The following is a 27,201-nucleotide window of genomic DNA, read 5'->3' as shown; positions in this document are numbered from 1 at the left end:
ATATTCGAATAAATATTAGTTTGTATTTAATTCAAAATGTAAATCCCCGAATTGTCGATTGAAGACGTGACTTTTGGCGAATCTGTAGTGTACCGTGGTTTCTATATGATTAAATGAGTCACTCTTGTGGTTGCTCCTTTGGGGTCGTGCTTGCAAGTGATTTCTATGATGAGTTAATCAAGCTTTCCATGCGACTTGATAACAATAATTCTGATCACCGCACCAAGTCAAGCGTTGAATTCGAGGAAGGTCCCGCAGAAAAAAAAGTACCCGTAGTGGTTTTTTATACCCGGTACTCGAAGAGTAAATAGGGTATATTGTATTTGTTGGGAATAGCGGTTGTATGTAACGCACAGTAGGAAACGTTTCCGACCCCATAAAGTATATATATTCTTGATCAGCATCAATAGCCGAGTCGATTGAGCCATGTCTGTCTGTCCGTCCGTCCGTCTTGTTTGTCGGCTACTTCTCAGAGACTATAAGAGCTAGAGCCACCAAATTTTGGCACCAGACTGCTGTATGCTCACACTGAAACCAGTGTATTTCAAAAATGAGCCCCGCCCCCGCAAAAGGGCGAAAACCTCCCAAATCTACAATTTTGAAGATAACAGAAAACTAAAAAAATTCCGTAGGGAATGACCATATATATCAGATCACCAAATTGGGATCCGATTGGATCATTATTATAGCCACAATGAAGAAATTAAACCGCAATTAATTTTAGTTACTTGGCGACTGAAAAATTAATTGCGGTTTCATAGCATCCAGATTTTGACACAGTGAAAAAACATGGAAACCAGTTACCTTCAGCTGACTTCTGTTCGCCTGGTACTTTGTCTGAAAATTTTCCTGTTTTCGGCCAGGAAACAACACTACTCACGTGTTGTTGATGTAGATGACAGATGAAGAAAAAATTTAAAATTTGACAAATAACCGCTAAGTTGCAGATGTAGTACTGAGTGCCGGGTATAAAAGTTGTGACGCGTAAGAGCGTCTCACACGTCCCTTCTCGTTATGTTTTAGGCGTGTGTATTGTATTTCTAAGATTTTATTTGCCTTTAAGATTTTTTTTTTTGTTTTTTTATATGCTTTGACTCAAGATCGCTTAAGCCTTCCAGTTGGACCAGGTGCGGATCTCGTTCCAGATGTTGGTGCCGGGGCACTCGGTGGCGCTGACCTGACGGTGGCCATACAGAGTGTATCCGGAAACGATCTGTCCGCGAGAGACGGCGTCGGCGAGGAGACCCTTGGCGGCGGTAATCTGGGCGGAGGTGATCTTGTCGGTGTTGTAGTTACCCAGGAAGGAGATGCCAATGGACTTGGAGTTCCAGTTGGTGGCATGAGCACCCACCGCGTTCCAGCCGCGACCCTCGTATACGTTGCCATCACCGCCGATCAGGAAGTTGTAGCCGATGTCAGCCCAGCCGAGGGAGTCCATGTGGTAGTTCTGGATGTTCTTCAGCTGAGTTTGGCAAGCGGACTGGGTGGTGCAGTAGTTGCCGGCTGTGTGGTGGATCACAGCGTAGCTCAGGTACGAGCCCAGGGTGGTCTTGCTCTTCGGCGCGCGGCCTCCCCACTGCGACTTGCTGATGATGTTCACACCCAGAGCGGCCTGGGCGAAGAGGAACACAGCCAGAAGGACGAGAGCTTTGTTTGCCATGGTTGAAGATTGATTGAATTGTGCGTTGTGCCACTCAATTTCTTCTTATATACCCCCCCACCGAACCCGAGCCGGCTTATCGCTTGCAGCGATGAACTGGCGCTCGAGTCAGTCGCGTTCGCGCGAGCCTACATCTGATATGGCGGCTATCTGGAGCACATCCTGATATGGCCCGTGATTACGACCAAATCGGACTTCTAATCAGCACAAGCGGGACTAATTAATTTGTCTTAAGTTTCTCTGCAGACCCATAATTTGCCCACTTTTGACAACCTCCATAACAAAAGCTACTTTAGTTATAGGAAATATTTATAGATTTTCATGTAATAATCTTTTATAGGAAAAGGACATCAAAGGATGCCATAATATAAGCCGGATAAAACTACTGTTATTCGAATTGGAAGTCTCCAGACATCCATAATCACCCTTTTCGAGCTGTAAAGTTTCCTGTAAGAGATGACGCAGTCGCAGTGCCTGCCACCATGGCAGCGACATCTAGTAATTGACGTGTAATCTTTCTGCACAGATAAAGTACATTGTAGTACAAAGTAAAGTACCGAGTGTAGAATTCATTAAAGTCATACGATTTTCCAATATAACTCTGCCATAAATTGTGTTTATTTATTTTGTTTATTTTGTTATCAATGGGTTTTCTACTAATTTACGAGCGTCTTGAAAAAGATGAAGTGGCTGACATGATTTAAATCAAATTCTTACACCAAATACATGCGCACCAGGCCATCAGGGGGCGTATGCGAGAGGAATTTCGATTAGATTACTGTCCTCAAACATCATTAATTTTCACTATGGCTAGTAGGGGTCAGACTCTGTTCATTCTTCTGCACACGCTTCTAATGGACACAATCGCAAGATAACTGACTTATTTCATTCGCATTTTTATTGAGATGACGCAGATACAGATACGCGTACCACAGGACTGTTTGTTTGTGAGCCAGTTTCGGATGGAGCAAGCGAGTCACTGGTTCCGCGAGAACCGAACTGCTCATCTCTAATCAGTATACGCCGCTATGAAACAGCAGCCACAAGGAAGAGTGAGAGTGATGACAATAGTATACATACGATTACTCACCGTTACATTCCGACAAACAACCTCGAAGAATCTCTAATAGTGGTTACGGATTAATCAAGTTTCCGTTATGCAATTTCAGATAAATTAAATTTAAAATATTTATATTGATTTAGCCTAAAGAACTCCAAAAGATGGTCTCGTAGATTCAGATTTGTTTTGTGTTTAAGGCGGTGGACCGGTCCAACCCACAGCTGGATCTTTTTGGGCCAAGTCTGAACTCACACCGGGAGGGGGAGCAATTGAAGCAAATCCCCTACTTAACCCTCCCCCAAATGCGCTTTGCGGTTTCATTGTTGGTCAACGAAGCACGGGGAACAAGGGAACCGAAATTCATCTTCAAACTAAAAGCTTAAGCATACAAAACAGCTTCAAACTATTCAGAATTACTTTGTTAACTACGCTGTGGTTAATGCTACCAATTGAAGGAGCTCTTGTCCGAGTTTTGGGTTGAACAGTGCATTAAAATTTGTAGCTACAGTGCACGTCTTAAATCAAAAAGTTGCCGAGCTCAGTTCCTAATTTTTAGCAGGAATTTCTCATTGTCCCTTGTCCGACTGGGCCACGATTGCGTCCTCTGCCATTGTTAAAACGAAGCCGTCAAGTTTGTGTCAAAGTTTAGCTCAACAATTTGAGCGTGAGATGTGCGACGACGACTTAATGATATTCCACAAGTTTCTCATGCTTGAATGGGGCTGTTCAACGGCTTCCTTCCATCCGTCCACACATCCTCGCTTCGCGTCTCGACACCGCTCCGACGTGCCCTCGCATCTGTGGAAAATTCGTTGGTTCGGTGCTGGAAGCTCGTTGCTCGCTGAGCGCAAATTTGAAAACTTTTTGGTCAATTTGAACGAATGAAATACTTTGACAGCTCGAACGTGAGTGTTTGGGTGCCCAACGAAGATGGAGAGCGGCCCTTAGGTCACCCTTTTGGAAATTGACTTTTCTTTTGTCCAGTACATTAAACATTTACATGACAGCGATCCTTAAACGAATCTGCCGTCCATGCTTGAACTCTTTGTCCACTCCCCCAGGTCAATCCAAGAATTAAGATTTAATTATACCCGGTACTCGAAGAGTAAATAGGGTATATTGTATTTGTGCACAAAGTGAATGTATGTAACGCAAAGAATTAAACGTTTCCGACCCCATAAAGTATATATATTCTTGATCAGCATCAATAGCCGAGTCGATTGAGCCATGTCTGTCTGTCCGTCCGTCCGTCTGTCCGTCTGTCCGTCTTGTTTGTCGGCTAGTTCTCAGAGACTATAAGAGCTAGAGCCACCAAATTTTGGCTCCAGACTGCTGTATGCTCACACTGAAACCAGTGTATTTAAAAAATGAGCCACGCCCCCTTCCGCCTCCGCAAAAGGGCGGAAACCTCCCAAATCGACAATTTTGAAGATAGCAGAAAACTAAAAACGCCATTCCGTAGGGAATGACCATATCTATCAGATCACCAATTGGGATCCGATTGGACCATTATTATAGCCAGAATGATTAATTTGCAGTAGCTAAACCCAGCAGCGCATCTTCTTCATCACCCCCCTTTTTACTGACAATTCCAGAGACCGATAATCAAAGTGCTAGACACAATAAATGTACATCCGATTTGCAAGTAGGAGAGCGAGTCATAATCCACCAACACCAAGAATCCAATTGTCTTTCCTATTCACTCATATAAGGAAAGAAGAACGAGAGAGCTCAGTCTTGTGTTGTTTTACAGTTACTTTGCTATCTCACTCTCACACGAAAACCAGAGAAAAGCAAAAAGAAGAAACGGCGCATTATGATGGTTTCTGTATAACAAATCTTAAATGTAACTCCCTTTACAATTTCCGAGTCAAAAGTAGGAGAGCGAGCCAAAAGCCACCAACACCAAGAATCCAATTGTCTTTCCTATTCACTCATACAAGGCAAGAAGAACGCCAGAGTTCAGTCTCGCATTGTTTCGCCGTTACTATGCTCTCTCGCTCTCACACGAAAACCAGAAACAACCAAAAAAAGAAGAAACGGCGCATTATGATGGCTTCTGTATAACAAATCTTAAATGTAACTCTATTCAAAATTTCCACATTTTTCTAAGCATTTTCCGAACGAGATCACGTGAAAGAAATCTTTTCCGGGACGATTTATTTCATTTTGATTCAAGCCTGCACTCCAGCAGCGCATCTTCTTCTTCTCTCCCCTTTTTACTGACAATTAGTCAAAAGCAAAGAGAGTTTCGGCTTGCACCAAATTGCAGAGACGGAAGGTCAAACTGCTCTATACAATAAATGTGCATTCGATTTGCAAAAAGAAGAAACGGCGCATTATGATGGTTTCTGTATAACAAATCTTAAATGTAACTCCCTTTACAATTTCTGAGTCAAAAGTAGGAGAGCGACTCATAATCCACCAACACCAAGAATCCAAGTGTATCTCCTATTCACTCATACAAGGCAAAAAGAACGACAGCTCAGTCTCGCAATCTTTCGCCGTTACTTTGCTCTCTCGCTCTCAATGTTTTTCTTTATTCTTTCTTCTCTTCACTTCCTCATTAGCTAAATGTAAAGAGAGCGCAAATCCCATGCAAAACGTAGATTCACCCTACACTGATCTGGTCTGGTCGGCTAGCTCAAAAACCCAGAGAGCAGTAGGCCCAAGTGCACGTCACAATGTATGTGCATTAGATTTGAGAGTAGGGGAGCGCGGCCCAAGCCACCAACACCTACGCAGTTTACTTTTTTTGCAGCTTCCTCATCCCCACTCAGTAGTTAAAAATTTGTCAGCGCGTTCGGTCCGGTACGGATTCGGTCCGCGAAAAATCGAAAAAATCGGGTAAAATCGGGAAATTAAGGGAAAATTCGGGAAACTAAACGGGAAAAAGTATCGTGCAGTTTGTGCAGTGTACAACAACAAGTGTGTGTTAGTGAAATCAATAAAAAATCAAGATCATTTGCGGAGGAGCACAGCAGCGAGGCTAGAAGCAGATCGTCGATGGAAATATGCGGCAATATGTGAAAGTGAAGTGTGTGTTAGTGAAGTGAAATAAAATGTGGTGCAATGGTTTAACATTTTGTGGACAAAAAATGCGAGATCATATGCGAAATCTACGACAATATGTGAAAGTGAAGTGTGTGTTAGTGAAGTGCAGTGAAATATGGTGAAATGTTTGAACATTTTGTGGACAAAAATGCGAGATCAATTGTGAAATATGTGAAAGTGAAGTGTGTGTTAGTGAAATATGGTGAAATGGTTGAGCATTTAATGGGCAAAGAATGCGAGATCAATTGCGGAGGAGCACAACAAGGCTAAAAGCAGATCGGCGTTGGAAATATGCGGCAATATGTGAAAGTGAAGTGTTAAATGTGTTTTTTTTTCGAACAAATGTATGTACATACATGCGTACAAAGAGCTAAAATGTTCTAAATTTGCACCAAGGGCTTGCAATGTGTGTGTGTGAAAATGTGCCAAAAAAGGCGTGAAGTTGTCCCCTCCCTTTACCGTGCAGTCATATAAAAGCGCAAGAAAAAAGAAGAGGCGCAAAAAGCAAAGAGAAGAGCGAGTGTCAGCGCTCTCATTTCAAGTGTCCCCTAATAGGGGTGAGGCAACCCAATTCGTGCAAGTCTGACTCTCTCTCGTTGAGTGTGTGCGTACGAACATCCGTCCCAATGCCTCACCCTAAATTAATGTGCCCAAAATCTGTGCTCTTATTAGAATCTCTCGCTCGATCCCGTTACATTTATTTCGTTTCGTTCGTTTCGTCGTATCGTCGCGCGGGTTACGTATGCATGTGTGTAAAGAGGACAATAAGTGCTTCACGGCACATGCGAAAAGAAGAAGCGCAATGAGGAAAAGAAGAATGTAAAAGGCAAGTGAAAATTGATGTTTTATGTTTGCTTTACAGTTTATACTTTGTTTTCGCAAATGCTCGTATATTTTTCTCAGTGACGATCATTTTTTTCCTTTACTTATTTTTGTTTTGTTTATTGTCGTACCCTATGGCTTTACGCTCTCGAAATTAACCAAAAACAATTCTCCTTACACTTGCACCTCTCGATAAGTGAGTGTGGGTGCACGCAAAGGCAGTTTTTCTCTCCTTGCATAATTTTTATACCCGGTACTCGAAGAGTGAATAGGGTATTTTGTATTTGTGCACAAAGTGGATATACATATGTAACGAAGGACACGTTTCCGATCCCATAAAGTATATATATTCTTGATCAGCATCAATAGCCGCGTCGATTGAACCATGTCTGTCTGTCCGTATTGTTGAGCGCCTTGATCTCAGAGACCATAAAAGCTAGAGCCACTAAATGTTGCATCCAGCCTTCTGTATGCTCACACTGTTATAAGTGTATTTCAAAAATGAGCCCCGCCTCCTTAACAAAAAACGCCATTCCGTAGGGAATGACCATATCTATCAGATCACCAAAATGGGATCCGATTGGATCATTATTATAGCCACAATGGAGAAATTAATTTTCAGTGGCCAAACCCACCCCGTCCCGCAGCATTCACACTCTGTTTCGCGCTGTTTATGGCCTCTGCCCCTGACACATCTCTGCCGCTGCCTCTGCCTCTGCCGCTGCCTCTGCCTAAACTCTGCAGTGTGTGTCTATAGGGGAGGGTGGCGAGCTAAAGGAGCGTGTTGGCGTGAGCAGTGTTGTTGATGTAGATGACAGATGAAGAAAAAATGTAAAATTTGACAAATAACCGCTAAAGTGCAGATGTAGTACTGAGTGCCGGGTATAAAAGTTGTGACGCGTAAGAAGCGTCTCACACGTCCCTTCTCGTTTTTGTTGTATTTGTGTTTCCATGACAAAGTCTAGGCGGACCAGTGGGACCAGCCGCGGATCTCGTTCCAGATGTGGGTGCCGGGGCACTCGGTGGCGCTGACCTGGCGATGTCCGTAGAGGATGTATCCAGAGCTGAGCTGGCCACGGTTGACGGCGTCGTTGAGCAGGTTCTTGGCAGCGGCGATCATGTTCGGCTCCAGGGTGTCCCAGTTGAAGTTGCCCAGGAAGCTGATGCCAATGCTGTAGGGATTCCACTCGGCGGCATGGGCCCCCATGCGGTTCCAGCCACGACCCTCGTACACATTGCCGTCCCCTCCAATGAGGAAGTTGTAGCCGATGTCGGGCCAGCCCAGGGCGTCCATGTGGTAGTTTTGGACGCTGCGCAGGACAGCCTCGCAGGCGTGATGGATGATGGCGTAGCCGAGGTAGTTGCCCAGGGCTACGGTCCAGCTGGGAGCACGGCCGCCCCACTCTCCCTTGGAGATGACATAGACGCCTTGGGCATGTACTGGCTGCACACCAGCACGGCGAGAAGAAGAGCGACTTTGGACACCATGACTGTGGACGGTTGTGGGTTCTGATGGAGAAGCCCTTTGCCGATGAGGTGCTTTTATACCGAATCGATCCACTGGAACTTGAGTGGGATCTTATCGAGGTACTATATAAAACTGATTTACAATGTCACTAATCACTAATTCGTGTTGGGGGAAGAACCTTTCGGAACAAGCCTCGTCACAGTCCTCTGATTTACAAGAACGGCCACTCCAATGGGGTTTGTAAAATCAAATGGGGCGACACATTGGCTGGAAATTTGTTTGGTGTTTGCAGGAAATATAAATGGATTTTATTTCGGATCAATGTAACTATCTTTGCTGAACTCATGGACGACGTTCCACTCAACGAAGGCGGAATACATGATGAAAACTGCATATAAAATAAACGAGAATACTCCAGCGGAGCGGCGAGCGAAGAAGTTGAATGTCAGGGTCCAGCACAACATGGATACGATGGCCAGATAGAAGAAGATGTAACAGTTCTCGCCAAGCTTTCCAAACAGGAAAAATGTGGAGCCATGGCGGACCGTTTCCTGGAACAGGATTGCCAGGCCCATGCCACTCATTATATCTGGATTTTGTGATGCGAAAATTAGGCCAGTGGACACGTGACTTTATCGAGACTTACTGAATATGGGAGCACCTAGGATGGCGCCCAAGGCCATCTGTTCGTAGCCCTCCATGGCCAGGGATACGGCCACAATCATATCCGAGATAGAACCGGCCAGCGATCGGAAGGTGACGGCCACGAAGGCCTCGGATAGGTACAGGATCAGTCCCCCAATGCAGCACAGGAACTCGAGCTCGGCTGCAAAGATCGCCATTATTAGCAGCGAACCGGCTGCATTCAGAGCAAGAAATAGCTTTGGAGTACGAGAAGAGTGATTAATGGGAGGCTCAATGGGAACGGATGGCTCAATGCCTCACCAAATGGTACGTGGGCGGTACATCGGTTCGGGAATGCATAAATGTAAAGAGAGCTAAGGGCACTGTGATGCACAGACTCCACATGGCATACGTGAATTGCATTTGAATGAACCAGCCAGTGAACTTGCTCACAATAATCGCTAAGGCAAAGGTCAGGCTAAGGTCAAGTGGAATACTGGTATTGGAGTACTTGCACTTACACTCCAACAGGATGATCATGAAAGCGGGGCAAGTGATTATCTGAATGCAGTTGAGCAACTTGCTCCAGCCGTGCTTGTCCCTCTCGTAGTCCACAATGGGCAGAAATATCGTACAGAAGAGCTCCAAAGGTGCTTTCAATATCATCAGAAAGCGCCTGCAGCATCCGGAAAAAGTCCATCTCTCCAGATCTAGGGGCAACACGGTCTCCCAGAAATCTGCGAACAGAAACAGGTTCCTCGAATTCTGATCCGAATGCAGTATCGTGCGAGTTGCCTCAAAATCCACTTCGGGATTTGTCGGCTTTGGCCTGGGTGTGGTGAATCCATAGGAAAACCTCCTGGCAGAGTGCGGAATTTCGCTCTCGCTGGAAAGTCTCCAGGAGGAGCTTCGCCGTCTGCCCCTGTGTCGGTGAATACTTAGCTGATGATCCTGCTCCAATTCGGAAAGTGTGTTCCGCATCCGCCCTATCTGGGCATTGCGTTCCTCAGATTCTGGACTGAGACTTGCTTCCGAAATCTGTAAACGCAGCGCTGAAAGCAAACAGACTCAAGAAAAACCAATCCAAAGACTCTCTCGCAAAGTGAATACTCACATTTGACGGTCTTGCGCACAACGATCAGATCGGAAATGCTTACCAGCACATAAACGCAGTATCCACAGATCAGATCTATTGAAAGGGTTTCGCTTAGGGAGATAATTCAGGGGAGATCTTGGAGCTGCTTACAGATACCATCTCTGGCGTAGAGGCGCTCGTGCCTGAGCAATACAAAAGTCAGGGTCTCACACGCCAGCATCAGAACGAGGAGATCCCGCAGGGTGCTGTGGGGGCTCATCTTGAAGGGTTTGAGATACCAGACCATTCCGCCGGCAACCAGAACGATGGCCAATGAATTGCTGATGGAAATGGAGTACATGGGTGCCTCGGATCTCACTGGCAACATGTTGGCCAGTGCATCCGGCATGGAATTTCCAATGGCGAGCAGCATCGAGCCGGCCACATACTCACTCAGGCCCATCTTCATCGAAATAATCTTCAGCATGGGACTGAAACTGGTAGGAAATACAACTGGGTATGAGCAGATAAGCCTCCCCCTCGGACCATCATCACTCACTGACTCTCGACGATAATGCTAATAGTGACCATCAGAGCAAATATCACCACGAGGATAAAGAACAGAGCGCACAGCTCCGCCAACTTGCTTTGTATGCTCAGGTCACAGTACAGAAGAACGAAATAATGGACCATGGTCGAGAGAGCGTCACACTCGGCCAGCTTGCTGGTCAACATGCATCGATCCTCATAGTCGACGTCCATTATGCCAAAGCAGCTCATCTGCGATGTCAGTTGGTCTGTTAAGCTGCGAGCACCAATGGTGGGAGATTACTTACCTGATGATAGTTCATGGCATAGAAGGTCTCATTATCGTCATTTTCACTGTGCATGGCCAGGCGAGTATATTACGAGTTAGATTATTGGATTGAAGTTTAAGGTTTAAAGTGATTGAAACACAAAAGGCTGATTTATGTGTACTCAAACAATCGATTGTTTCTCTTAGTGCATTTCCTGTCAATGCATTCTGCGAGTACCTACGATCTGTGGCAACTCCAGAGGAGCATTTATTCATTGGCAGATTGCTGGACATCAGTTATGGCTCTTTCTTCGGTACAAAGTTGCGAGTTTTCAGCACACCAAGTTGGCCGTACGGTTTCCATCTGTTAACTAAATCGAAACTCAATTGTAGTTCAGGCAATGTTCAGAGAGAAAGAGAAAAAGTATCTGCACAATGGCTGAGAATTTAAACAAAAGTGACTTTAGCCTTGCCTACGAATTCAGTCACTATCTATCGGATGCAAGTATTCCCACTGCAACCAGCAACCCACACACAAAACTCAACTCCTGTTGTTGCAGATGAGCTGCATGACGATGATGCGACTGCCTTATGGCAAGCGTTGCATGATGGCCACCGAAGTGAAGCACTGCGAACAAATCATGAATATTTTCAACTACTTTCGCATGATGTACTGCTCGTTCAACATTCACGACAAACTCACCGAGATATGCGTGGTGCTTCTCTTCATTCTGATATGCCTCGCATTTCTGGAGCTGATGTCATCGAGCATTCGATTGTTGTAAGTCGCTGACGCTGAGCCATTGATTTCCCATGCTGCCATTCCACTTTTCATAGCTTTACTCCTGCCTTGAAAATCGTCTCGGTGTGGCTGCACATGAATGAGTATCTGACGGGCGTGACCCTCTTGTCCTTTGGCAATGCAATACCCGACATTATCGGCAACCTGGCGCCCATCAGGGCCAATGCAGCGATATTCTCAATAGTCGTTGGCAATGCACTGGTCATCATACTCCTAAGCGGCGGCATGATCTGCTTCCTGAAGCCATTCAAGTTGAGCGGTCCCAGCACCACCAGGGACCTGCTGTTTCTGCTGCTTTCTGTGGAGCTGGCCCGATACATCATTTTATACGGCGGAAAGGTGACTATTGCCAAGAGTGTTGGTGAGTTTCCCTGTCCCACAGTTGCACTCCACTCAAGTCTTCGAACCCTGTTTATTCCAGTGATGATTTCTATTTACATGATCTATGTGTCCATCAATATAATCGATCTCTTGATTCTGCGCCACGGCATTAGAAGTAAGTGAAAGGATTGTTAGACCACAAAATGATTTACAATTTGCATCCTCAAGAACTTCGTAGGGAACTCCACGAACTGCTGTCTAGGCCACCTGGCGCAGAGCGGGACCAAGAGATTGCAGAAAAAAGACATTTAATATATTTACTCAAAATTCACGACGAAATGATTATCACGGACACTTCCAACTTCCGCCGCAAGCTCGCGGAAAGACGTCGCTTGATAAGGGGTGCCGGGGTCAATGTCAGTTTCTTTACCACATCCAAGTCGGTGGATCATCACGAGCGTGTTGACTTTACGGCCACTGGAAAAATGCTACATGACGAACGCAATCCGAAGAACTTGTATCTTTTCAGCGACTTCCTTGGCTCCCTGAATCCCATCGATATGGAGGAATGGCAGCTGGCCGGCTGGTGCTGGCGCTCCTATCTGATCATTGGGTCTCCACTGGTGTTCCTGCTGCTGCTGCTCATTCCCTATGTGGACTATGAGAAGGAGAAGCACGGCTGGAGCAAGTTGCTCAACTGCATGCAGGTCATTATGGCGCCGTTCTTCTACATGGTCCTTGTGCACTGTAGGCATTGATGGTGAGGGGGAGATTGATTGAGATGATGCCTTATGATACTCTTATTCCAGCACTGATTGTTGACGAATACAACGGCTGGTATCTCATCCTCCAATTTTCCCACGCAAAGTGGTCCTTCCTGCTGACAGTGCCGCTGGCCATAGCCGTCTTTGTTCACAGTCGCACCGATGTGCCGCCCTTCTATCATATCGTAAGAACTTTCATAAAGAAACATAGTGAAACACATGCCACACCTTCCCTACCGCCCCTAGATCTTTGTCGGTCTGAGCTTTACAATTTCGATTGTGAACATCTGGGTGTGCACCTGCGAAATCGAGGTGCTGACTTCTGTGGTGGCCAATGTCTTCCACATATCCTCAAACTTTATGGCCATCACCTTTGGCTCGTTGACGATTGCGGCCGCGGATATTATAGCAAACGCCACCCTCGCCCTCCAGGGCTACGAGAAGATGGTCTTTGCGGCCATAATCGGTGGACCACTACTCAGTAAGTTGGCGATCTTGGCCTTAACCCCTGTGACATTTGACTTCTGACCTTTGTTTGCAGACAACATAATGAGCATCGGCATGTCCCTGTGGTATAATGAGAGTGTGAGACAAGTGGGAAAGGCGTCACCGCTGTATGGCTACCACGGAGAGAACTGCTACATATTCATTATGATCACCATTGTCGGCACATTGTGCTGGTGCTTAACCTTCAACTTCTTCATCCGTCGCTCCGCTGGCATTTTCCTCTGGCTCATCTTTCTACTCTTCTTCGTCTACACCGCTGGCATGGAGTGGGGCTTTGTGCATGGCTTCAATGATGACTTGCAAAGGGATCCCCAGTAGTTCTCTAATCCTCAATTTATCCCTAATAAAAATGGTGGCCATTGTTTGTGCTCGGATTGGTTTATTTATGTACTCGTAAGCCTCTAGCCGGACCAGTGGGACCAGCCGCGGATCTCGTTCCAGATGTGGGTGCCGGGGCACTCGGTGGCGCTGACCTGGCGATGTCCGTAGAGGATGTATCCAGAGCTGAGCTGGCCACGGTTGACGGCGTCGTTGAGCAGGTTCTTGGCAGCGGCGATCATGTTCGGCTCCAGGGTGTCCCAGTTGAAGTTGCCCAGGAAGCTGATGCCAATGCTGTAGGGATTCCACTCGGCGGCATGGGCCCCCATGCGGTTCCAGCCACGACCCTCGTACACATTGCCGTCCCCTCCAATGAGGAAGTTGTAGCCGATATCGGGCCAGCCCAGGGCGTCCATGTGGTAGTTCTGGACGCTGCGCAGGACAGCCTCGCAGGCGGACCGGGTCTCGCAGTAGGAGCCGGCGGTGTGATGGATGATGGCGTAGCCGAGGTAGTTGCCCAGGGCTACGGTCCAGCTGGGAGCACGGCCGCCCCACTCTCCCTTGGAGATGACATAGACGCCTTGGGCCATGTACTGGCTGCACACCAGCACGGCGAGAAGAAGAGCGACTTTGGACACCATGACTGTGGACGGTTGTGGGTTCTGATGGAGAAGCCCTTTGCCGATGAGGTGCTTTTATACCGAATCGATCCACTGGAACTTGAGTGGGATCTTATCGAGGTACTGTACGCGTATATACAAAACTGATTTACAATGCCACTAGTCGTCTGCTCTCTATTATTCGTATTAGGAGAATGATTAGGTTATGCTTAGGGGAAGAACCTAGGAGTAGAAAACAATCCTCTGATATTGATTTATGCGGCAGCTCCTTATCAAATCGCTGACGTAGACATCTGGGCTGGCAATCACTTTGCTATTTTTGCTTTTCCTCCAGGGAAATGTATACCTAAAATATCTGTGTTTTGGGTTAAAGAACTCCCTTGGAATACATTTCTATTTAGGTGTTTGTTCGATTCCCTTCAACGCATTTGACTTGTGTATGAAAATAGTTTTAATATTCACATAGCAAAGGATAAGGAGAGTCTCGGCAATGGTTGATCACGTTGATAAATTGAACTGGACATTCCTGGACCATGAGTTCTATTCGTATCTGAAGAACGTAAGTTATCGGAGAGTCCTCTAGGCATAATTTCCATTCCCACTCCTCAAAGCAGATGAGCTGCTTGACGGTGATGAAGCTGCCATACGATCGACGTTGCATGATGGCCAGGCAGGTGCTGGACTGTCAGACGATCATCAATCTGTTCAACTACTTCAAGATGATGTACTGCGCCTTCCACATATCCGATAAGTTTACGGAGATTTCGATCATGGTGCTCTTCTGCCTGCTGGTGATTGCCTTTCTGCTGCTCATGACTCTCACCATTGATGTGTTGTAAGTTGGCAAGAAGTTGTCGAGGAATGTTCTCATTCCCAATGCCATTCTGCAGCTTCGCTCCCGCCATGAAGATCATTTCGATGAAGCTGCACATGAACGAGTACCTGGCGGGCGTTACACTCCTGGCATTTGGCAATACTTGCCCCGATTTGATAGCCAACCTTATGCCCATTCGAGCCGATGCACCCATATTCACGATAACAGTGGGAAATTCCCTCGTCATCATACTCCTAAGTGGCGGCATGGTCTGCTTCCTGAAGCCCTTCAAGATGAACGGTCCCAGCACCATCCGAGATCTTCTGTTCCTGCTGCTCAGCCTGGTGATGCTCCGCTCGATAATATTCAGTGAGGGAAACGTGTCCGTAATGGAGTCTGTTGGTATGCTGATACTCTACATTAATTTATTTTCTGTTCCCATTTGCTAATTATCCTCTTACCCCTTTTGGATCAGTTTTGGTTTGCATTTATCTCACCTATTTGATAATCAATATACTGGATCTCCTGCTGCTGCGCTACACCATAAAAAGTAAGCTCTGAAATGGTTACAGATTTATTATTTTTATTTGTTTAAACAACGCAGAGCTTCGAAGGGAAGTTGATGAATTGAAAGCTTCCCCTGATGGCCAACGCGAGATGGCTGAGAAGAAGCGTTTGCTGGAGCAACTGGAACGGGATGACGAATTGAATATCAACAACACCAAGCAACTCAATCGAGCTCAGTCTGAAACACTCGAGAAGGGCTACTTCTTCACCACACCAAAGCAGCGAACTCGTCCCGAAGTCGTGAACCACATAGAGACCCGAACAATTCTCCACGATGAGCGAAATCCGAAGAACCTTTTCCTCATCACGGAATTTTTCGACTCCCTGAATCCCATTGACAGGGAGGAATGGCAGCTGGCTGGCTGGTGTCAGCGCATTATCCAGATCGCCCGAAGTCCACTCTACTTTATCCTCATTCTATTTGTGCCCGTTGTGGACTACGAGAAGGACAAGCACGGCTGGAGCAAGCTGCTCAACTGTACGCAAATCATCACAAATCCCTTCATCATGATCACCCTGGTGCATTGTAGGCATCCCACATACCATTGAATGGATCATCATGACCTTAACTGCCTCTTGCCCTTAGCGTCGGCCAGCAGTTTGTACTACGCCTGGTACATAATACCCGATTTGAGCATCTCAAAGTGGTCCCCCTGCGTGACAGTGCCTCTGGCCACATTTGTCCTCCTTCACAGTCGCACAGATGTGCCGCCGGTCTATCATATCGTAAGAACTGCCATCCACTCTGAACCACATCTTCCATTTATTCGCTCTTCCCCTAGATGTTTATCGCATTCAGTTTCATCAGCTCCATCGTTATCATCTGGGTGTGTGCCAGCGAAATGGAGGTGCTGACTTCCATTGTGGGCATTGTCTTTAATCTATCGGGCAACTTTATGGCCATCACCTTTGGCTCGGTGGCCAATGCAATGGCGGACATTATAGCCAACTCCAACCTGGCCCTTCAGGGCTACGAGAAAATGGCCTTTGCCGCTATTATAGGTGGTCCAGTCTTTGGTGAGTATCCACCCGAATGCATTATAGAGATTCCATTTGCCATTTTCCATTTCCCCTTCCCTTCAGCCATTGTTGTTACCATGGGCACTTCGTTTATCTTCAATGAAAAAGTTCGCACGGCTGGTGCTGCTTTCTGGCTGTACGGCGAGCACGGTGATAATTGCTACATATTCCTCATGATCACCATCCTTGCCACATTGTGGTGGTGCATGACCTTCAATTTCTACGCCCGACGCTCCGCGGGCATCTTCATGTGGCTCATGTTTGTGATATTCATCATCTATTGCATCGGTGTGGAGTGGGACGTTGTGCACGAGTTCTCCAAGGATCAGTACTTCAATCCAAAGTAGAGATGTGCCACGAGCCTCAACTGTCACCAGTCCAATCACAGACTAATTTAACTAATGAAGTATCATAATTAAGCAGCGAACCAGTGAAATGCATACCAAGGACAAAGTCGACAGAGAGTCCATTGAAATTCAGTGGAGCAACCAACCACTGGCAAGTTCTGTCCTGCCACCAGCAGCGTCTCTATTTCAGAAAAAAGCGCTTTGCATAATGAAGGCAAAGTGAAGGGAACGACGATGAAAGCGTCGCGTTAATTAGGGTTCAAGTGCTGGTCCGGGATGGGGTGCTCTTGGTGTCCTGTCAGCGTTTAAGGAGCCGAGCCAGTGGTTGCAAAGATGCAACCAAAGATAGATCCAAGCGAGAAGTAGGTCATACAGGGGGCGGGGAACTTTCGCAGTTCATATCTGCACCGCATTAATATTGACTCTAACATGTAAATTTCCCTTGATGCCGGCTCTTATTCCGGCTGCAACTGTAGCTGTAGCCATGGCCATTACATTTAAGTACAATTGCATAACCAAGCAGGGGAGGCACATACTCTACGCGCATTCGTACTTGTGTGGAGGCAAAAAGAAGCGATACGGAAGCCATCTCCAGCATCAGCATCAGCATCAGCGTCAGCTTCAAAGGCAAATGCAACACAGAGAGTTCCGGCAGCAATAAAAGCACTCAAGACCCTCAGACTTCCTGCCTGGCTGCCTGCCTGCCTGCCTGTCCATCAGCCTGTCTATCTGGCGGTCCCCTCCATCCGTGCACTTAATGGGACATGTTTTTGCAACAGCTTTGGTTGCTCTTTTCGCCACTCCAGTTGTCCCTAGGAGTCCCCCAATTCCGTCCCGTGCCCAGCCATGACGTCCATGAGATTTGATGCATTTTGCTTGTTACCAAAATTGTTTTGCATTTCCCTCCACGCTCTCACATTGAGTTGCTCCATCCCCCGACAGTGGAAAGTGAAAAAATAAGAAGGGAGCAAGGACTATCCCGTTGCCTAGGTCTTTGGCCATGATTCGGTGCGAAGTCATCAAATATTTAATGCACAAGTGCCAAATCGCATTCCAATTGCCAGCTGCTTGCTTATTCATGAGCCAAAAATTGATTTTGATGGATCAGACCGTTGGGTGCTCGAAGCAACCATTCAGATTGGACGGACCATCAGTGGAAAAGGTTTAGCTAGGGAATCCCTTACGTTCTCTTGCGCTACATTATTTAGGCGATCATCTGATCGAGTTTCAAGTCGCAAGTTTTGCTTAGTTTTATCTCGGCAAATGGATGTCTACTGCTTATCGCCAAATGAATGAATGTTTGGTTTCTTATCAGAATGGCACTTTGTTGACAATATCATAGATTTGTAGTGGAGCAAAGCCCACGTGTGCGTAAAATGTGATTAAATCATTCATCGATTCAGGTGATATTCAGGTTTCTATTCGTACTGGAATGCAATTTATTAAATGTCAACTTGGTTGTTCCGTCTGTATTCTTACATCTATATATTAGGACGCGGCAGACTGGCAAATTATGGAAATAATTACGTTCAGCCAGACGACTTCCTTTTCCTCTTTTGTTCTCTTTAAGCTGGGGGTGTTTCCTGAACCAATTTTTAATAAACTACGAGTGTCGAAAATATTCCATTTAAAGCCACAAACTGAACTGCATTGGAAAATTGATAGAGAGTTGCAGCTTGGTTATTTCTCTAGCTTCATCATGGACTCCAAATTGGATCAAATGGTTCTCATAGTTTTCTTCTCGCAGGCTTTGTGCAGACTTGCAAAGTTCTTGAAGGCGGGTCCAGGTCCCATTGCCACAACAAACTATTCATAACAACGGAGAGGGTGAGGGTTGGGTTGCGTGCCATGGCGTGGCGAGGGAAACTTCATCATTTTTCTTAATAAACGGAAAAGATACCAAGGAAATACCGAAAATATCTCACAAGCTTCAGTTTGCCGTTTGCCATTTCCGCCGAGAAACTTTGCGCTGCAGTTGTCTGCCGGCGGAAAGGGGGAAAAATATGTCTGGCCGAGAGCAGGGCGGGGGTGGTGAAAGGGAATATTGGACAGAAACATATTTATGGGATATATTAAATAACCCGAAGGGAGCGGCCAGCCCCCGTCCCCAGCCCCATCCTGGCACTGCATTGCGTGCTGATTTATGTCTGCAGAAGGTCTTGGTTGCTGCTGCTTCTCGCCATAAATTGCCGCTTAGCATTATAACTCAATTAGTTGGCTGGCACGTTGCGTATACGCCAGGTTGCACCACCGGAAGTTGCAGGAACAGCAGCAACAGTTGCACTTACAACTGTACAGCTGTAAATTATGCAATCCCTAATTAATACCAGGGACGCTGCCACTCCAATCCACCAGATAGTCTGCGGCTGTGGCCATTCCTGGCGGTCACTGTGGTGTCGCCCTGTCCTTTGTGCCCCTGTCTGTGTGTTTGTTGTGTGCCGCTAATGAATTGTCAGCCATGAATGGGCTTGTGACCTGCCAAGTTGCAATTAGCGGAGACTTACGCTTGACTTAACCGATTTCTCATCGCTGCACTGAGGTGTGAAGAGTGGGACACGGCGCATGTGGCATGTGGCTGCCTTTTACCGTTGACTGCCCGCTTCAAGTTTTGAAGAGTTTCTGCAGTCGGCAGTAAATGTAACTTCCCTTCAATGGTCCTGTTAGCATGGCAGGGAAACTGAAATACATATTTAAGGAAAAGCCAGCAAGAACAAGGGCAAACCCCACCCACAACAGTGGGGGGAGGTGGTCTGTGGGCCACTGAGATAGAATGGCACATCAGTAAAATGGCAACATCCGGCGCCATTTCTTTCGTTTCCAAGAAATGGAAATGCTTCCGCCTGTCGCTGGGCAAGGATATGCAAGGACCTCCTCCGTTCAACAGGAAACTTATTAGTTATACATTGAACTACCCATGCTCGGGGGCAGCTGCTTCGTTATGATATTTATTCGGTTTCCCTTGCCAAATGGAAACAAACTCTTAAGTACTAGTCCCGATGATGGCAGGCAGCCAAGCAGCCAAGCAGCCAAGCAATTGTCTGCATAGCAATTTACATGGTAAAAGGCATACACACAGAGCTGGGTGTGCCATTTAATCTGCAGTTCTATCAAGTCTTTGAGTGATCCAATAGATATGCAGTCAGTCGAGATCAAGCGATGGCTCCACGGTCGGATCATCGGCAAACGAGTGAATGACATTCTGATGCGTTAGCGTGGCAAACACCAGGAACAGAAAGTAGATGCCCATCGAGAACACACCCATGGAGCGACGGGCAAAGAAGTCCAGAGTTGAGGTCCACAGCAGCGTGGCGAAGAGGCCAAGATTGAGGAAAATGTACGCATTGGTTCCATACTGTCCCGTCTGCTCCTGAATGGTCACCTCCATGCCAATTTTTAGTTTCGCATACATAACAGCGCCCGTGGCCAGCAGCACATCTAAAGGGGAAGACTGTGTAAGAAGACTGCAGACTGGACAGGGCATAACTCACTGAAGAAGGGTCCTCCGATGGCTGCCGCGTAGGCCATCTTCTCGTAGCCCTGATAGGCCATGGCCGTGTTGGCCACCAGATCCCCCAAGGCCTGAGTAATGGCGTTGACTGTGACGCCCATAAAGTCCTCATCTATGTTCAAGATGTTGCCCACCACGCCCAGCAGCTTGTCGATCTCCGACGCACACACAAAGATCAGGAAGGTGGAGCCAGTCAGGTTCATGATCGTGTACAGCTGAAAGACAGTTTGATAGAGCAACTGGGCACTGAACTACCGCCACTCACCCAGTGGTAGACGGGCGGCACATCGCTACGGGAATGCACAAATACCGCAAGGGCCACGGGCACGGTGACGGCACAGGAGTAGAACCCATAAATATATGTGTTGCCCAGCTCCCAGTACCAAAGTTTCTTCTTGTCGGAGGAGAGCAACGCTGCAAGAAAGAGAGGAAAATGCACAAAGTTCTCTCCACAAGGGACCAACCACTCACCCATGGAGACGACAATGGTGATGGCCGGATTCAGGAATGTGTGGATGCAGTTGAGCAGCTTGCTCCAGCCGTGCTTCTCCATCTCATGGTCCACGAGGGGTATGTAGGCGGCGCACAGAAACTTTGCCGGCGCCATGGCCAGCTGGAAGGCACGCCCAAACATGTTATTCTCCCGCCACTCCTCGGCATCGATGGGATTCAGTGTCTTGAAGAAATCCATCAACAGTCCGTGGTTGCGGCCAGCTGTGAGGTTATAAAATACATTCCGTGTGGCCTGAGGATTGACGCTGAGGCGCACCCGCGAGGCACGCTTGGTGGCGAAGGAGAGCTTATCGCTGAGGGGATGGACAATCGAGTCTCGCACCTTGCTGTCAGGCCTCTCCAAGATCTCGACCGTGGCATCTTCGGCATATTCTGAATATTGCTCCTGCAGTTTTTCCAGCTTCCTTCTGACCTCCAGCGTCAATGGCTGATCCCGCAGCTCGGCCATTTGGTGTTCCAGTGCTACAAATAGAATGGAGATTAGAATAAAATATAAGCGGTTCATCTGCTGTGATTGTGGCACTCACTAATCATGGCTTTGCGCATCAAATAAACATCCAAGATGTTTACTACAATGTAGGATATGTAGACCATAACCAGCACTGCCATGAAAGAGGAGAAACGATTAGACAATGAGAAAGAGTATCCTAGCAAGACGTACGAAAACATTCGTTCATGGTCACCGCACCGTGGGAGACCATTACGTACTCCAGCAGGGCCACTCCCAGAATAAAGAACAGAATATCGCGCACCGTTCCGTGGGTGTTCATCTTGAAGGGACTGATGTAGCAGATCATTCCACCGGTGAACATCGACACAAACAGCGCCATGGCCAGGGAGTTGGCAAACACGGGCACTTCCTCCTTGATGGCCGCCAAATTGGCAGCCAGATCGGGTGAGGTGTTGGCAAATGCCAGCAGCGTGACGCCCGCCAAGTGCTCGTTCATATGCAACATCTGTGAGATGACCTTCAGCGCCGGACTGTAGCTAAAGGTGGAGATAGTTTAGTGTATCGAGTATCGAGTGTGGCATGTCCTCTCACTTACTACATATCCACCACATGGGTGAGGCACATCAGCAGCTGCAGGCAGAAGGCCACAAACAGTGTGAGGTAGACGAGCTCCTGGAATTGGTTGCGGCACTTCAGATCGCACGCCAGCATCCGCATGTAGGGCACAAAGATGGTCTCGGTTATGCAATTCGTGGCATTCAGCACAAAGTCGCATCTCTCGTCATACGGGAAGTTGGCCACAACGTAGCAGCTGACCTTGTCCCAGAACTCGTCAAACTCCCGGTCCATGGCATTCGGCTCCTGCTCGCCCCCATCCAGCTGATCGGACATTGTGAGTGTAAAGTGTAAAACAATGTTCCAAAGTGAAAGTTAGTGGAAAGTGATCTGACACTTTTATTTATTCGTTTTCCGAGCAGCACAAAACAACAAGTAAGACCTAAACGAATCCATCCAGGTAGCAATGTAATAAAAGTGAACGAAAAGTCAACATATTTTGGTACCAAAATGATCAGTCTGGAGCCGCCACAGTCGTCGTTGGTCTTGGCTATAAACAACAATCAACGGAGCTCGCCGGCTGCCAACCTGGACGTGCTGCCTGCATTACCTCCCTCCTCGATGCTCCTTTCGTTCCGAGACGAGCTGTACAGCGCTCTTCGGCGACTGATGGCGTTTGTGGTGGCCACGACCCTGGAGTTCTTTCGACCGTCTCGATACATTACGTACAAGGAGGCGCCGCCGTCAGATGTCTGCGCATTGCAGCTGGAACGAGTGCCGCGAAAGACTTTGGTGCTGGATCTGGACGAGACGCTGCTCCACTCGAGCTACATTGATCCGGAGACCAATGAGGATGTGGGCGGCAGCCAAGTGCCGGCCAACGCAGTGCCCGACTACAAGCTGCTCCTGCTGATCGATGGCACTGAGCCGATTCTGTTCCGGGTGTACAAGCGGCCGCATGTCGACCTGTTTCTCGACCATGTGTCCAAGTGGTATGACCTGGCCATCTATACGGCCAGTGTGGAGGCGTATGCCACGCGGGTGGTGGACCTACTGGACGCCGGACGGGGCATACTGCAGCGGCGCTTCTTCCGGCAGCACTGCCGCTCCCACACCTCCATTGTGAGCAAGGACCTGGCGCTGGTCAATCGGGATATGAGGAGAACCTTCATCATTGACAACACGCCCAATGCCTACAAGGACTTTCCCCACAACGCCATCCCCATCAAGTCGTTCATCTACGATCCCAGCGACACGGAACTGTTGAAGCTGCTGCCCTTCCTCGATGCCCTGCGCTTCACCAAGGATGTCCGCTCGGTTCTGCGTCGTCGTGTAAATTGACAGATCTCAGGTCGAACCACAAGCCTGTCGAGAGTTCCAATTCCGAACCAAATTTGAATCATAAATGCTTTGTGCCGCACCACAAATATTTGTGAATGTTATAATTAAAACGTCTGTCTATTGTGCTGCTAATCAAATGCATTTTCATTCCCTCTTTAATCTGCACAGAACCTTTGCAAGCAGCAACAACACAACAATCAGCGACAGCAACAGCATCTGGGGTGCCTCTGCACAAATGCATTTTATTGCTCGGCGAACGGCATGTGGGGTTGACTCTTGGCATGCCACGTACCACGCACACGAACACGCACACGTCCACGGGTAATGTTTAATCTTTATTATATCTGTTTTATGTGTGTAAAATCTAGACAGAAAGCAGAGAACACTCCACGATTGTGGGGTATCTAGTAGTCCAGCATTTTCCTGCTGCTTTTTCCTTGTTCTTGCTTGTTTTTGCTTGGTTGTGTGCGAGCTAAAGTTTGTGGCCTGCCAGCAGCATGCAAATGCAAAAGCGTAATGATGTTGCGGCTTTTTGACTTTACACCGCCACAGAGAATGCCGCAGCACTGAGCCACCTGATGCGATGCCTGCCACAGTCCCTCCCTACACCACTCGCCTGTCGCCCGTCGCCCGTCCCTTAGTCAACGCTAAAAGTTTCAAAACTTTAAATTGAATTCTTAATTATTGCGCACACGGTGCACACGGCAGGGGAGTTTGAGTGGAAATTATTTTGGCCTGACCAAAAATGTTTAGATAATAAAATTTCTTGCCGGCAAATTGTCAAATCGTTTTCATGCATGGAAATATGAACAATAATTGCATTTTTACGTTGGCCTCGCCGTATTTTTAGGATCAAAGAGATTCATGTACGGTGCAGGCGGGACATTCTGATTTATGGGACGTAGCGAGGGGCTCAACAAATTTTGATTTGTAGCGCCATAAAATGTTTCGCCTAGCAGAGACAATCCAAACAACAAAAAACACACAAAATATGCCATGGAAAGGCAGGAATGGTTATTGAATTCCAGCAGATAGCTTGGCAGGGACAGTGGCAGGGGCAGTGGCAGGAGACGGTGCAGGATCCCTGCCAGTGGCAGTGGCAGTGGCAGTCAACGGTGCGTATGAGCAATCAGTCAACCAGTCAGTGAGTCAGTTAGCTACTGATATCTGCATTTATGCTTGGCCTAGTGTAAATTTCCCCTAGCATCAGTCGGAAGTATGCTTTAAAAATCGAAAAAGCGAAACGTAAAGGGTTTTTGTTGCACTTTCCCAGGGTTTTTCCAGGCTTGTTTCAGCAGACTCCGAGTGTTTCCCTTTCCATTTTACGGCTGTGGAACTCATCCTGGGGGATTAATTATCATTATGAGATGTTGCCGTGTTTCCCGTTTTCTGTTTGTCTGGAGTAAATTTGCTTACTTGTCGAGAAATTGTACAAAGTCGAGAAAAAGCGATTCGCAAATTAGGTTTCTGCATTTCAAATGAATCTCTGTGGTTTTTCGCCACTGTCAAAATACACAAACGGCAACAGAATGGAGTACTAAGAGACGCACTAGCAAGAGTCCTCCCTGGGCACGAGTCCTTGAGTTCACAGTCAGCAGGGGATGGCGGTGTCAGAGGAGAAGGCATTTTGGCAGTTGATTGCTTCTTGTGGTTTTTCGAACCACAACCAAAGCCAATTAACAATGCAAATGGTTGGCATGGCTGGAATGGGGAGGTGGCAGAAAGACGCTGGCGAGTAAGTGAATTCGTTCAGCTTCCAAATTTCAACCTAAGCCACACAGCAAACCCCACTCTGGAGTGGGAATCGGAATCGGAATCGAAATCGTCGGCTTAAGCTGCACATAAATCTTGCATTGAATGGGTTAAGTGGAACTGGCACGAAGAACTTTCACCTGTTCCGCCATAAATTTTCATTTTCTCCATTTCCCCTTTTTGCACTGCAGCCGGCAGCCAGTCAATTCGGCTTTAACACTCCCGACAGCGACGATTGCCGTTGGCTGAGAATGGAAAATGGGCCGAGGGATGGATTGCCATTGCAGTGCCATTGAAAATTAGACAATAAATTATCTTCACTGCAAGTGGCAGCGAAATAAATGCCCCAAGCGTGGATTTAACTGAATGAAAGACACTTTATTATCCCTAATTATTGATTGGTTATCCCCTAGGCAAGGTCATTCAGCGAGAAGCCCGCTTGGACTACAGTTTCGTTGATCCAGTCCCGCAGGTGGGCGACATTCGTGTAGGCCGCTGGAAAGTCCTTCTCGGCGCACTCGATGCCCCAGGAGACGATGCCGGCCAGCTGGTAGCGATCCGTCTGGCCGGGCAGCGTGCAGAAGAGCGGCGAACCGCCGTCGCCCTTGCAGGTGTCCTTGCCCTCGACGCCGCCGGCACAGAGGAAGCTGTCGTGGAGGCGGAAGCGTCGGCCCAGAATCGTGCGGCGCAGCAGGCGCTGACAGTCCTCGTGCTCCACCACAGGCAGCTCGATGCGCTTCAGCAGGTGCTCCATGCTCTTGGCCGAACTGTTGGTGTGGCCCCAGCCAGTGGCCAGGCATTGGGCACGCCGCATGTCCTCCTGCACCCTCGATGTCTCCGCGGACGGCAGGCAGATGGGCTGGATGTGGGGGGCAAGCTTGAAGGGCCGCTCCAGTATAAGCAGAGCCATGTCGTTGTAGAAGTTCAGCTTGTTGTATTCCTCGTGGCGATGCAGCTGGCCAATGCGACGCATCTGGTAGGGGTGCGGCTCCCGCTGGCTGTTCAGGTCCCAGTCGCCGGCGCGGGCCAGCAGCGAGTCCTCGCTATGGTTGGCCACATTGTGGGCGCTGGTCAGCACCATCTGCGGATGGATCAGTGAGCCGCCGCAGATATAGTTGCCCTCCATGTCCATCAGGGCCACCATCCAGGGGAACTCGGCAAAGGTGGACTCGCTGTCGTTGTAGCCATCCAGCTTGTAGTACAGGCCCTTGGGATTGCTGTACCCGCAGCCCCTGTACTCGAACTCCTTCAGCTTCTGCTGCGTACGACTCTGGCCCTCCTCGATCTGCGAATGGGAAGATGTCAGGGCAGATCCTCCCACTGCACACATCTCTCACCTGTTCGCTTGTGGGACAGCAAATCTCAACCGAACGACAGCCAAAGTTGCTCCCCTCATTGATCCGCGGTTTGATCACGTAGCGTCCATCCTGGTTCACGGTCCCCGTGGTGCACAAGTGCCGAGGCACGCACAGCTTTTGCTCGCCACAGCTCTTGTAGTCTTCCGGATCCGACTCTGGCTCTGGCTGTGGCTCATTGTGTTTTGCTACAGCAATCTCTGTGGTCGTTGCTGCCGTTGTCCCCACCCAGGGATTTCCTCTCCGCTGGCTGCGGTACTCGATGTCGGCCTCCGCTGCATAAAAGTTCTCCAGCTGCAACTTCTCGCAGCAAACCAAACCCCGGCCACAGCTGCGGTCCAGAATGCGAGTACCGATCAGGCCACGGCCGGAGTCATCTGTCTGGTCGCAGAGCTTTTTGGCGATGCAAATCTCGAGATCGGAACAGCTGCGCTCCGCCCAGCAAGAGAACAGAGAGAGAAGCACCACACACAGCTCAGCACGCATCGCGATCTGCAAGAGAGACACAGAGAGAGACACAGAGAAAGGCTGTAGTGGGGAAAACCAGTCACAGAAATTCATTCATTGCTTATACGCCGTGTGTGACCCTCCACGCCGTGGGAGCTTGCCCAAAATTAGTCACAGATTATGAGAAATTGGAATTTCCCCACTCTCGCACACCTTTCCTTTTCCTGTATGTATTGTATAATAAATCAGTTCAATGCGCAATTCGGATCGAGTTAAGATCGTTTTGAAGGCACGGCGCGAGTACGACTAAATTGTGAGACGGCACAAGCGACGATCTTATGGGCTCAACGAACTGATACTGACTCGAAACTGACTGCCAGACAAAGTGGAGCTCCTCCCATCTCACGAGTTTAATCGGCTCTAGACTCTCTCTCTCTCTATGTTTCTCTGTATCTCTCTTTGTATACTCGTCGGTTCAAGCCGGTTCTACTTATAAATTGTCTAACGCTTAGCTCAAATATTTCAGTTGACTTTTTGCTAGCGATCAGCAACAAGATTTGATCTGAGTTCTGCCGCACATTCAGCTATATATATTCGCCCATATATATAGTATACATATTCATATGTAAGTATGCAAAAG

The 27,201-nt window shown here is 47.8% G+C and overlaps 9 protein-coding genes across 9 annotated transcripts; 3 read left to right on the top strand and 6 right to left on the bottom strand.

Moving 5' to 3' along the window:
* Positions 1 to 1,084: 1,084 nt before the first annotated feature.
* Positions 1,085 to 1,685, bottom strand: LOC117889940 (peptidoglycan-recognition protein SC2). Its single transcript, XM_034794475.1, has one exon. The coding sequence runs from the start codon at positions 1,658 to 1,660 to the stop codon at positions 1,106 to 1,108; it is 555 nt and encodes a 184-aa protein (XP_034650366.1). The 5' UTR covers positions 1,661 to 1,685; the 3' UTR covers positions 1,085 to 1,105.
* Positions 1,686 to 7,525: 5,840 nt separating this feature from the next.
* On the bottom strand, positions 7,526 to 8,099 carry LOC117891037 (peptidoglycan-recognition protein SC1a-like). Its single transcript, XM_034796205.1, is given in 2 exon segments — positions 7,526 to 8,030; positions 8,033 to 8,099. Coding segments are annotated over 2 exon segments (525 nt in total). The 5' UTR covers positions 8,085 to 8,099; the 3' UTR covers positions 7,526 to 7,557.
* A 15-nt stretch (positions 8,100 to 8,114) lies between these two features.
* LOC117892669 (mitochondrial sodium/calcium exchanger protein-like) lies at positions 8,115 to 10,653 on the bottom strand. Its single transcript, XM_034799058.1, is given in 7 exon segments — positions 8,115 to 8,653; positions 8,711 to 8,945; positions 9,010 to 9,663; positions 9,666 to 9,877; positions 9,935 to 10,260; positions 10,323 to 10,543; positions 10,600 to 10,653. Coding segments are annotated over 7 exon segments (1,983 nt in total). The 3' UTR covers positions 8,115 to 8,372.
* A 274-nt stretch (positions 10,654 to 10,927) lies between these two features.
* LOC117891034 (mitochondrial sodium/calcium exchanger protein-like) lies at positions 10,928 to 13,301 on the top strand. The gene is made up of 8 exons (XM_034796201.1): positions 10,928 to 11,060; positions 11,120 to 11,340; positions 11,397 to 11,722; positions 11,783 to 11,857; positions 11,911 to 12,429; positions 12,492 to 12,631; positions 12,693 to 12,927; positions 12,988 to 13,301. Exons 1-8 carry the CDS (start codon positions 10,995 to 10,997, stop codon positions 13,269 to 13,271), a joined length of 1,866 nt encoding a protein of 621 aa, XP_034652092.1. The 5' UTR covers positions 10,928 to 10,994; the 3' UTR covers positions 13,272 to 13,301.
* A 14-nt stretch (positions 13,302 to 13,315) lies between these two features.
* Positions 13,316 to 13,952, bottom strand: LOC117891036 (peptidoglycan-recognition protein SC1a). The gene has a single exon (XM_034796203.1). The coding sequence runs from the start codon at positions 13,910 to 13,912 to the stop codon at positions 13,355 to 13,357; it is 558 nt and encodes a 185-aa protein (XP_034652094.1). The 5' UTR covers positions 13,913 to 13,952; the 3' UTR covers positions 13,316 to 13,354.
* Positions 13,953 to 14,289: 337 nt separating this feature from the next.
* Positions 14,290 to 16,664, top strand: LOC117891035 (mitochondrial sodium/calcium exchanger protein). Its single transcript, XM_034796202.1, has 8 exons — positions 14,290 to 14,450; positions 14,506 to 14,726; positions 14,782 to 15,107; positions 15,181 to 15,255; positions 15,310 to 15,798; positions 15,859 to 15,998; positions 16,055 to 16,289; positions 16,356 to 16,664. Exons 1-8 carry the CDS (start codon positions 14,382 to 14,384, stop codon positions 16,637 to 16,639), a joined length of 1,839 nt encoding a protein of 612 aa, XP_034652093.1. The 5' UTR covers positions 14,290 to 14,381; the 3' UTR covers positions 16,640 to 16,664.
* A 2,864-nt stretch (positions 16,665 to 19,528) lies between these two features.
* LOC117891609 (mitochondrial sodium/calcium exchanger protein) lies at positions 19,529 to 22,027 on the bottom strand. The gene is made up of 7 exons (XM_034797142.1): positions 21,707 to 22,027; positions 21,322 to 21,647; positions 21,188 to 21,262; positions 20,619 to 21,122; positions 20,413 to 20,561; positions 20,128 to 20,362; positions 19,529 to 20,074 (listed from the first exon to the last, which is right to left on the bottom strand). Exons 1-7 carry the CDS (start codon positions 22,000 to 22,002, stop codon positions 19,779 to 19,781), a joined length of 1,881 nt encoding a protein of 626 aa, XP_034653033.1. The 5' UTR covers positions 22,003 to 22,027; the 3' UTR covers positions 19,529 to 19,778.
* A 97-nt stretch (positions 22,028 to 22,124) lies between these two features.
* On the top strand, positions 22,125 to 23,166 carry LOC117890332 (CTD nuclear envelope phosphatase 1). The gene has a single exon (XM_034795123.1). The coding sequence runs from the start codon at positions 22,177 to 22,179 to the stop codon at positions 23,005 to 23,007; it is 831 nt and encodes a 276-aa protein (XP_034651014.1). The 5' UTR covers positions 22,125 to 22,176; the 3' UTR covers positions 23,008 to 23,166.
* A 1,950-nt stretch (positions 23,167 to 25,116) lies between these two features.
* Positions 25,117 to 26,615, bottom strand: LOC117890904 (phenoloxidase-activating factor 2). The gene is made up of 2 exons (XM_034796003.1): positions 26,097 to 26,615; positions 25,117 to 26,044 (listed from the first exon to the last, which is right to left on the bottom strand). The coding sequence occupies exons 1-2, from the start codon at positions 26,598 to 26,600 to the stop codon at positions 25,169 to 25,171; spliced, it is 1,380 nt and encodes a 459-aa protein (XP_034651894.1). The 5' UTR covers positions 26,601 to 26,615; the 3' UTR covers positions 25,117 to 25,168.
* Between the last annotated feature and the right edge of the window lie 586 nt (positions 26,616 to 27,201).

This window comes from Drosophila subobscura, chromosome E (genome assembly GCF_008121235.1).
Source record: "Drosophila subobscura isolate 14011-0131.10 chromosome E, UCBerk_Dsub_1.0, whole genome shotgun sequence".
Classification (NCBI taxonomy): Eukaryota; Metazoa; Arthropoda; class Insecta; order Diptera; family Drosophilidae; genus Drosophila; species Drosophila subobscura.
The sequence above is the reverse complement of the archived record's forward strand: the minus strand, read 5'-3'. Positions and strand labels throughout refer to the sequence as shown.

Excerpts from the sequence above, each read along its gene's own strand:
- LOC117891036 (XM_034796203.1), bottom strand. The coding sequence starts at position 13,912 with ATGGTGTCCAAAGTCGCTCTTCTTCTCGCCGTGCTGGTGTGCAGCCAG.
- LOC117891034 (XM_034796201.1), top strand. The coding sequence starts at position 10,995 with ATGGCTGAGAATTTAAACAAAAGTGACTTTAGCCTTGCCTACGAATTC. Across the intron at positions 12,430-12,491 it reads CTACATGGTCCTTGTGCACT|CACTGATTGTTGACGAATAC; the intron begins GTAGGCATTGAT and ends CTCTTATTCCAG. Across the intron at positions 12,632-12,692 it reads TGCCGCCCTTCTATCATATC|ATCTTTGTCGGTCTGAGCTT; the intron begins GTAAGAACTTTC and ends TACCGCCCCTAG.
- LOC117889940 (XM_034794475.1), bottom strand. The coding sequence starts at position 1,660 with ATGGCAAACAAAGCTCTCGTCCTTCTGGCTGTGTTCCTCTTCGCCCAG.
- LOC117890904 (XM_034796003.1), bottom strand. The coding sequence starts at position 26,600 with ATGCGTGCTGAGCTGTGTGTGGTGCTTCTCTCTCTGTTCTCTTGCTGG. Across the intron at positions 26,045-26,096 it reads GCTGTCCCACAAGCGAACAG|ATCGAGGAGGGCCAGAGTCG; the intron begins GTGAGAGATGTG and ends TCCCATTCGCAG.
- LOC117891609 (XM_034797142.1), bottom strand. The coding sequence starts at position 22,002 with ATGTCCGATCAGCTGGATGGGGGCGAGCAGGAGCCGAATGCCATGGAC. Across the intron at positions 21,648-21,706 it reads ACCCATGTGGTGGATATGTA|CTACAGTCCGGCGCTGAAGG; the intron begins GTAAGTGAGAGG and ends CTCCACCTTTAG. Across the intron at positions 21,123-21,187 it reads GATGCGCAAAGCCATGATTA|CACTGGAACACCAAATGGCC; the intron begins GTGAGTGCCACA and ends TTCTATTTGTAG.
- LOC117891035 (XM_034796202.1), top strand. The coding sequence starts at position 14,382 with ATGGTTGATCACGTTGATAAATTGAACTGGACATTCCTGGACCATGAG. Across the intron at positions 15,108-15,180 it reads GTCCGTAATGGAGTCTGTTG|TTTTGGTTTGCATTTATCTC; the intron begins GTATGCTGATAC and ends CTTTTGGATCAG. Across the intron at positions 15,999-16,054 it reads TGCCGCCGGTCTATCATATC|ATGTTTATCGCATTCAGTTT; the intron begins GTAAGAACTGCC and ends CTCTTCCCCTAG.
- LOC117890332 (XM_034795123.1), top strand. The coding sequence starts at position 22,177 with ATGATCAGTCTGGAGCCGCCACAGTCGTCGTTGGTCTTGGCTATAAAC.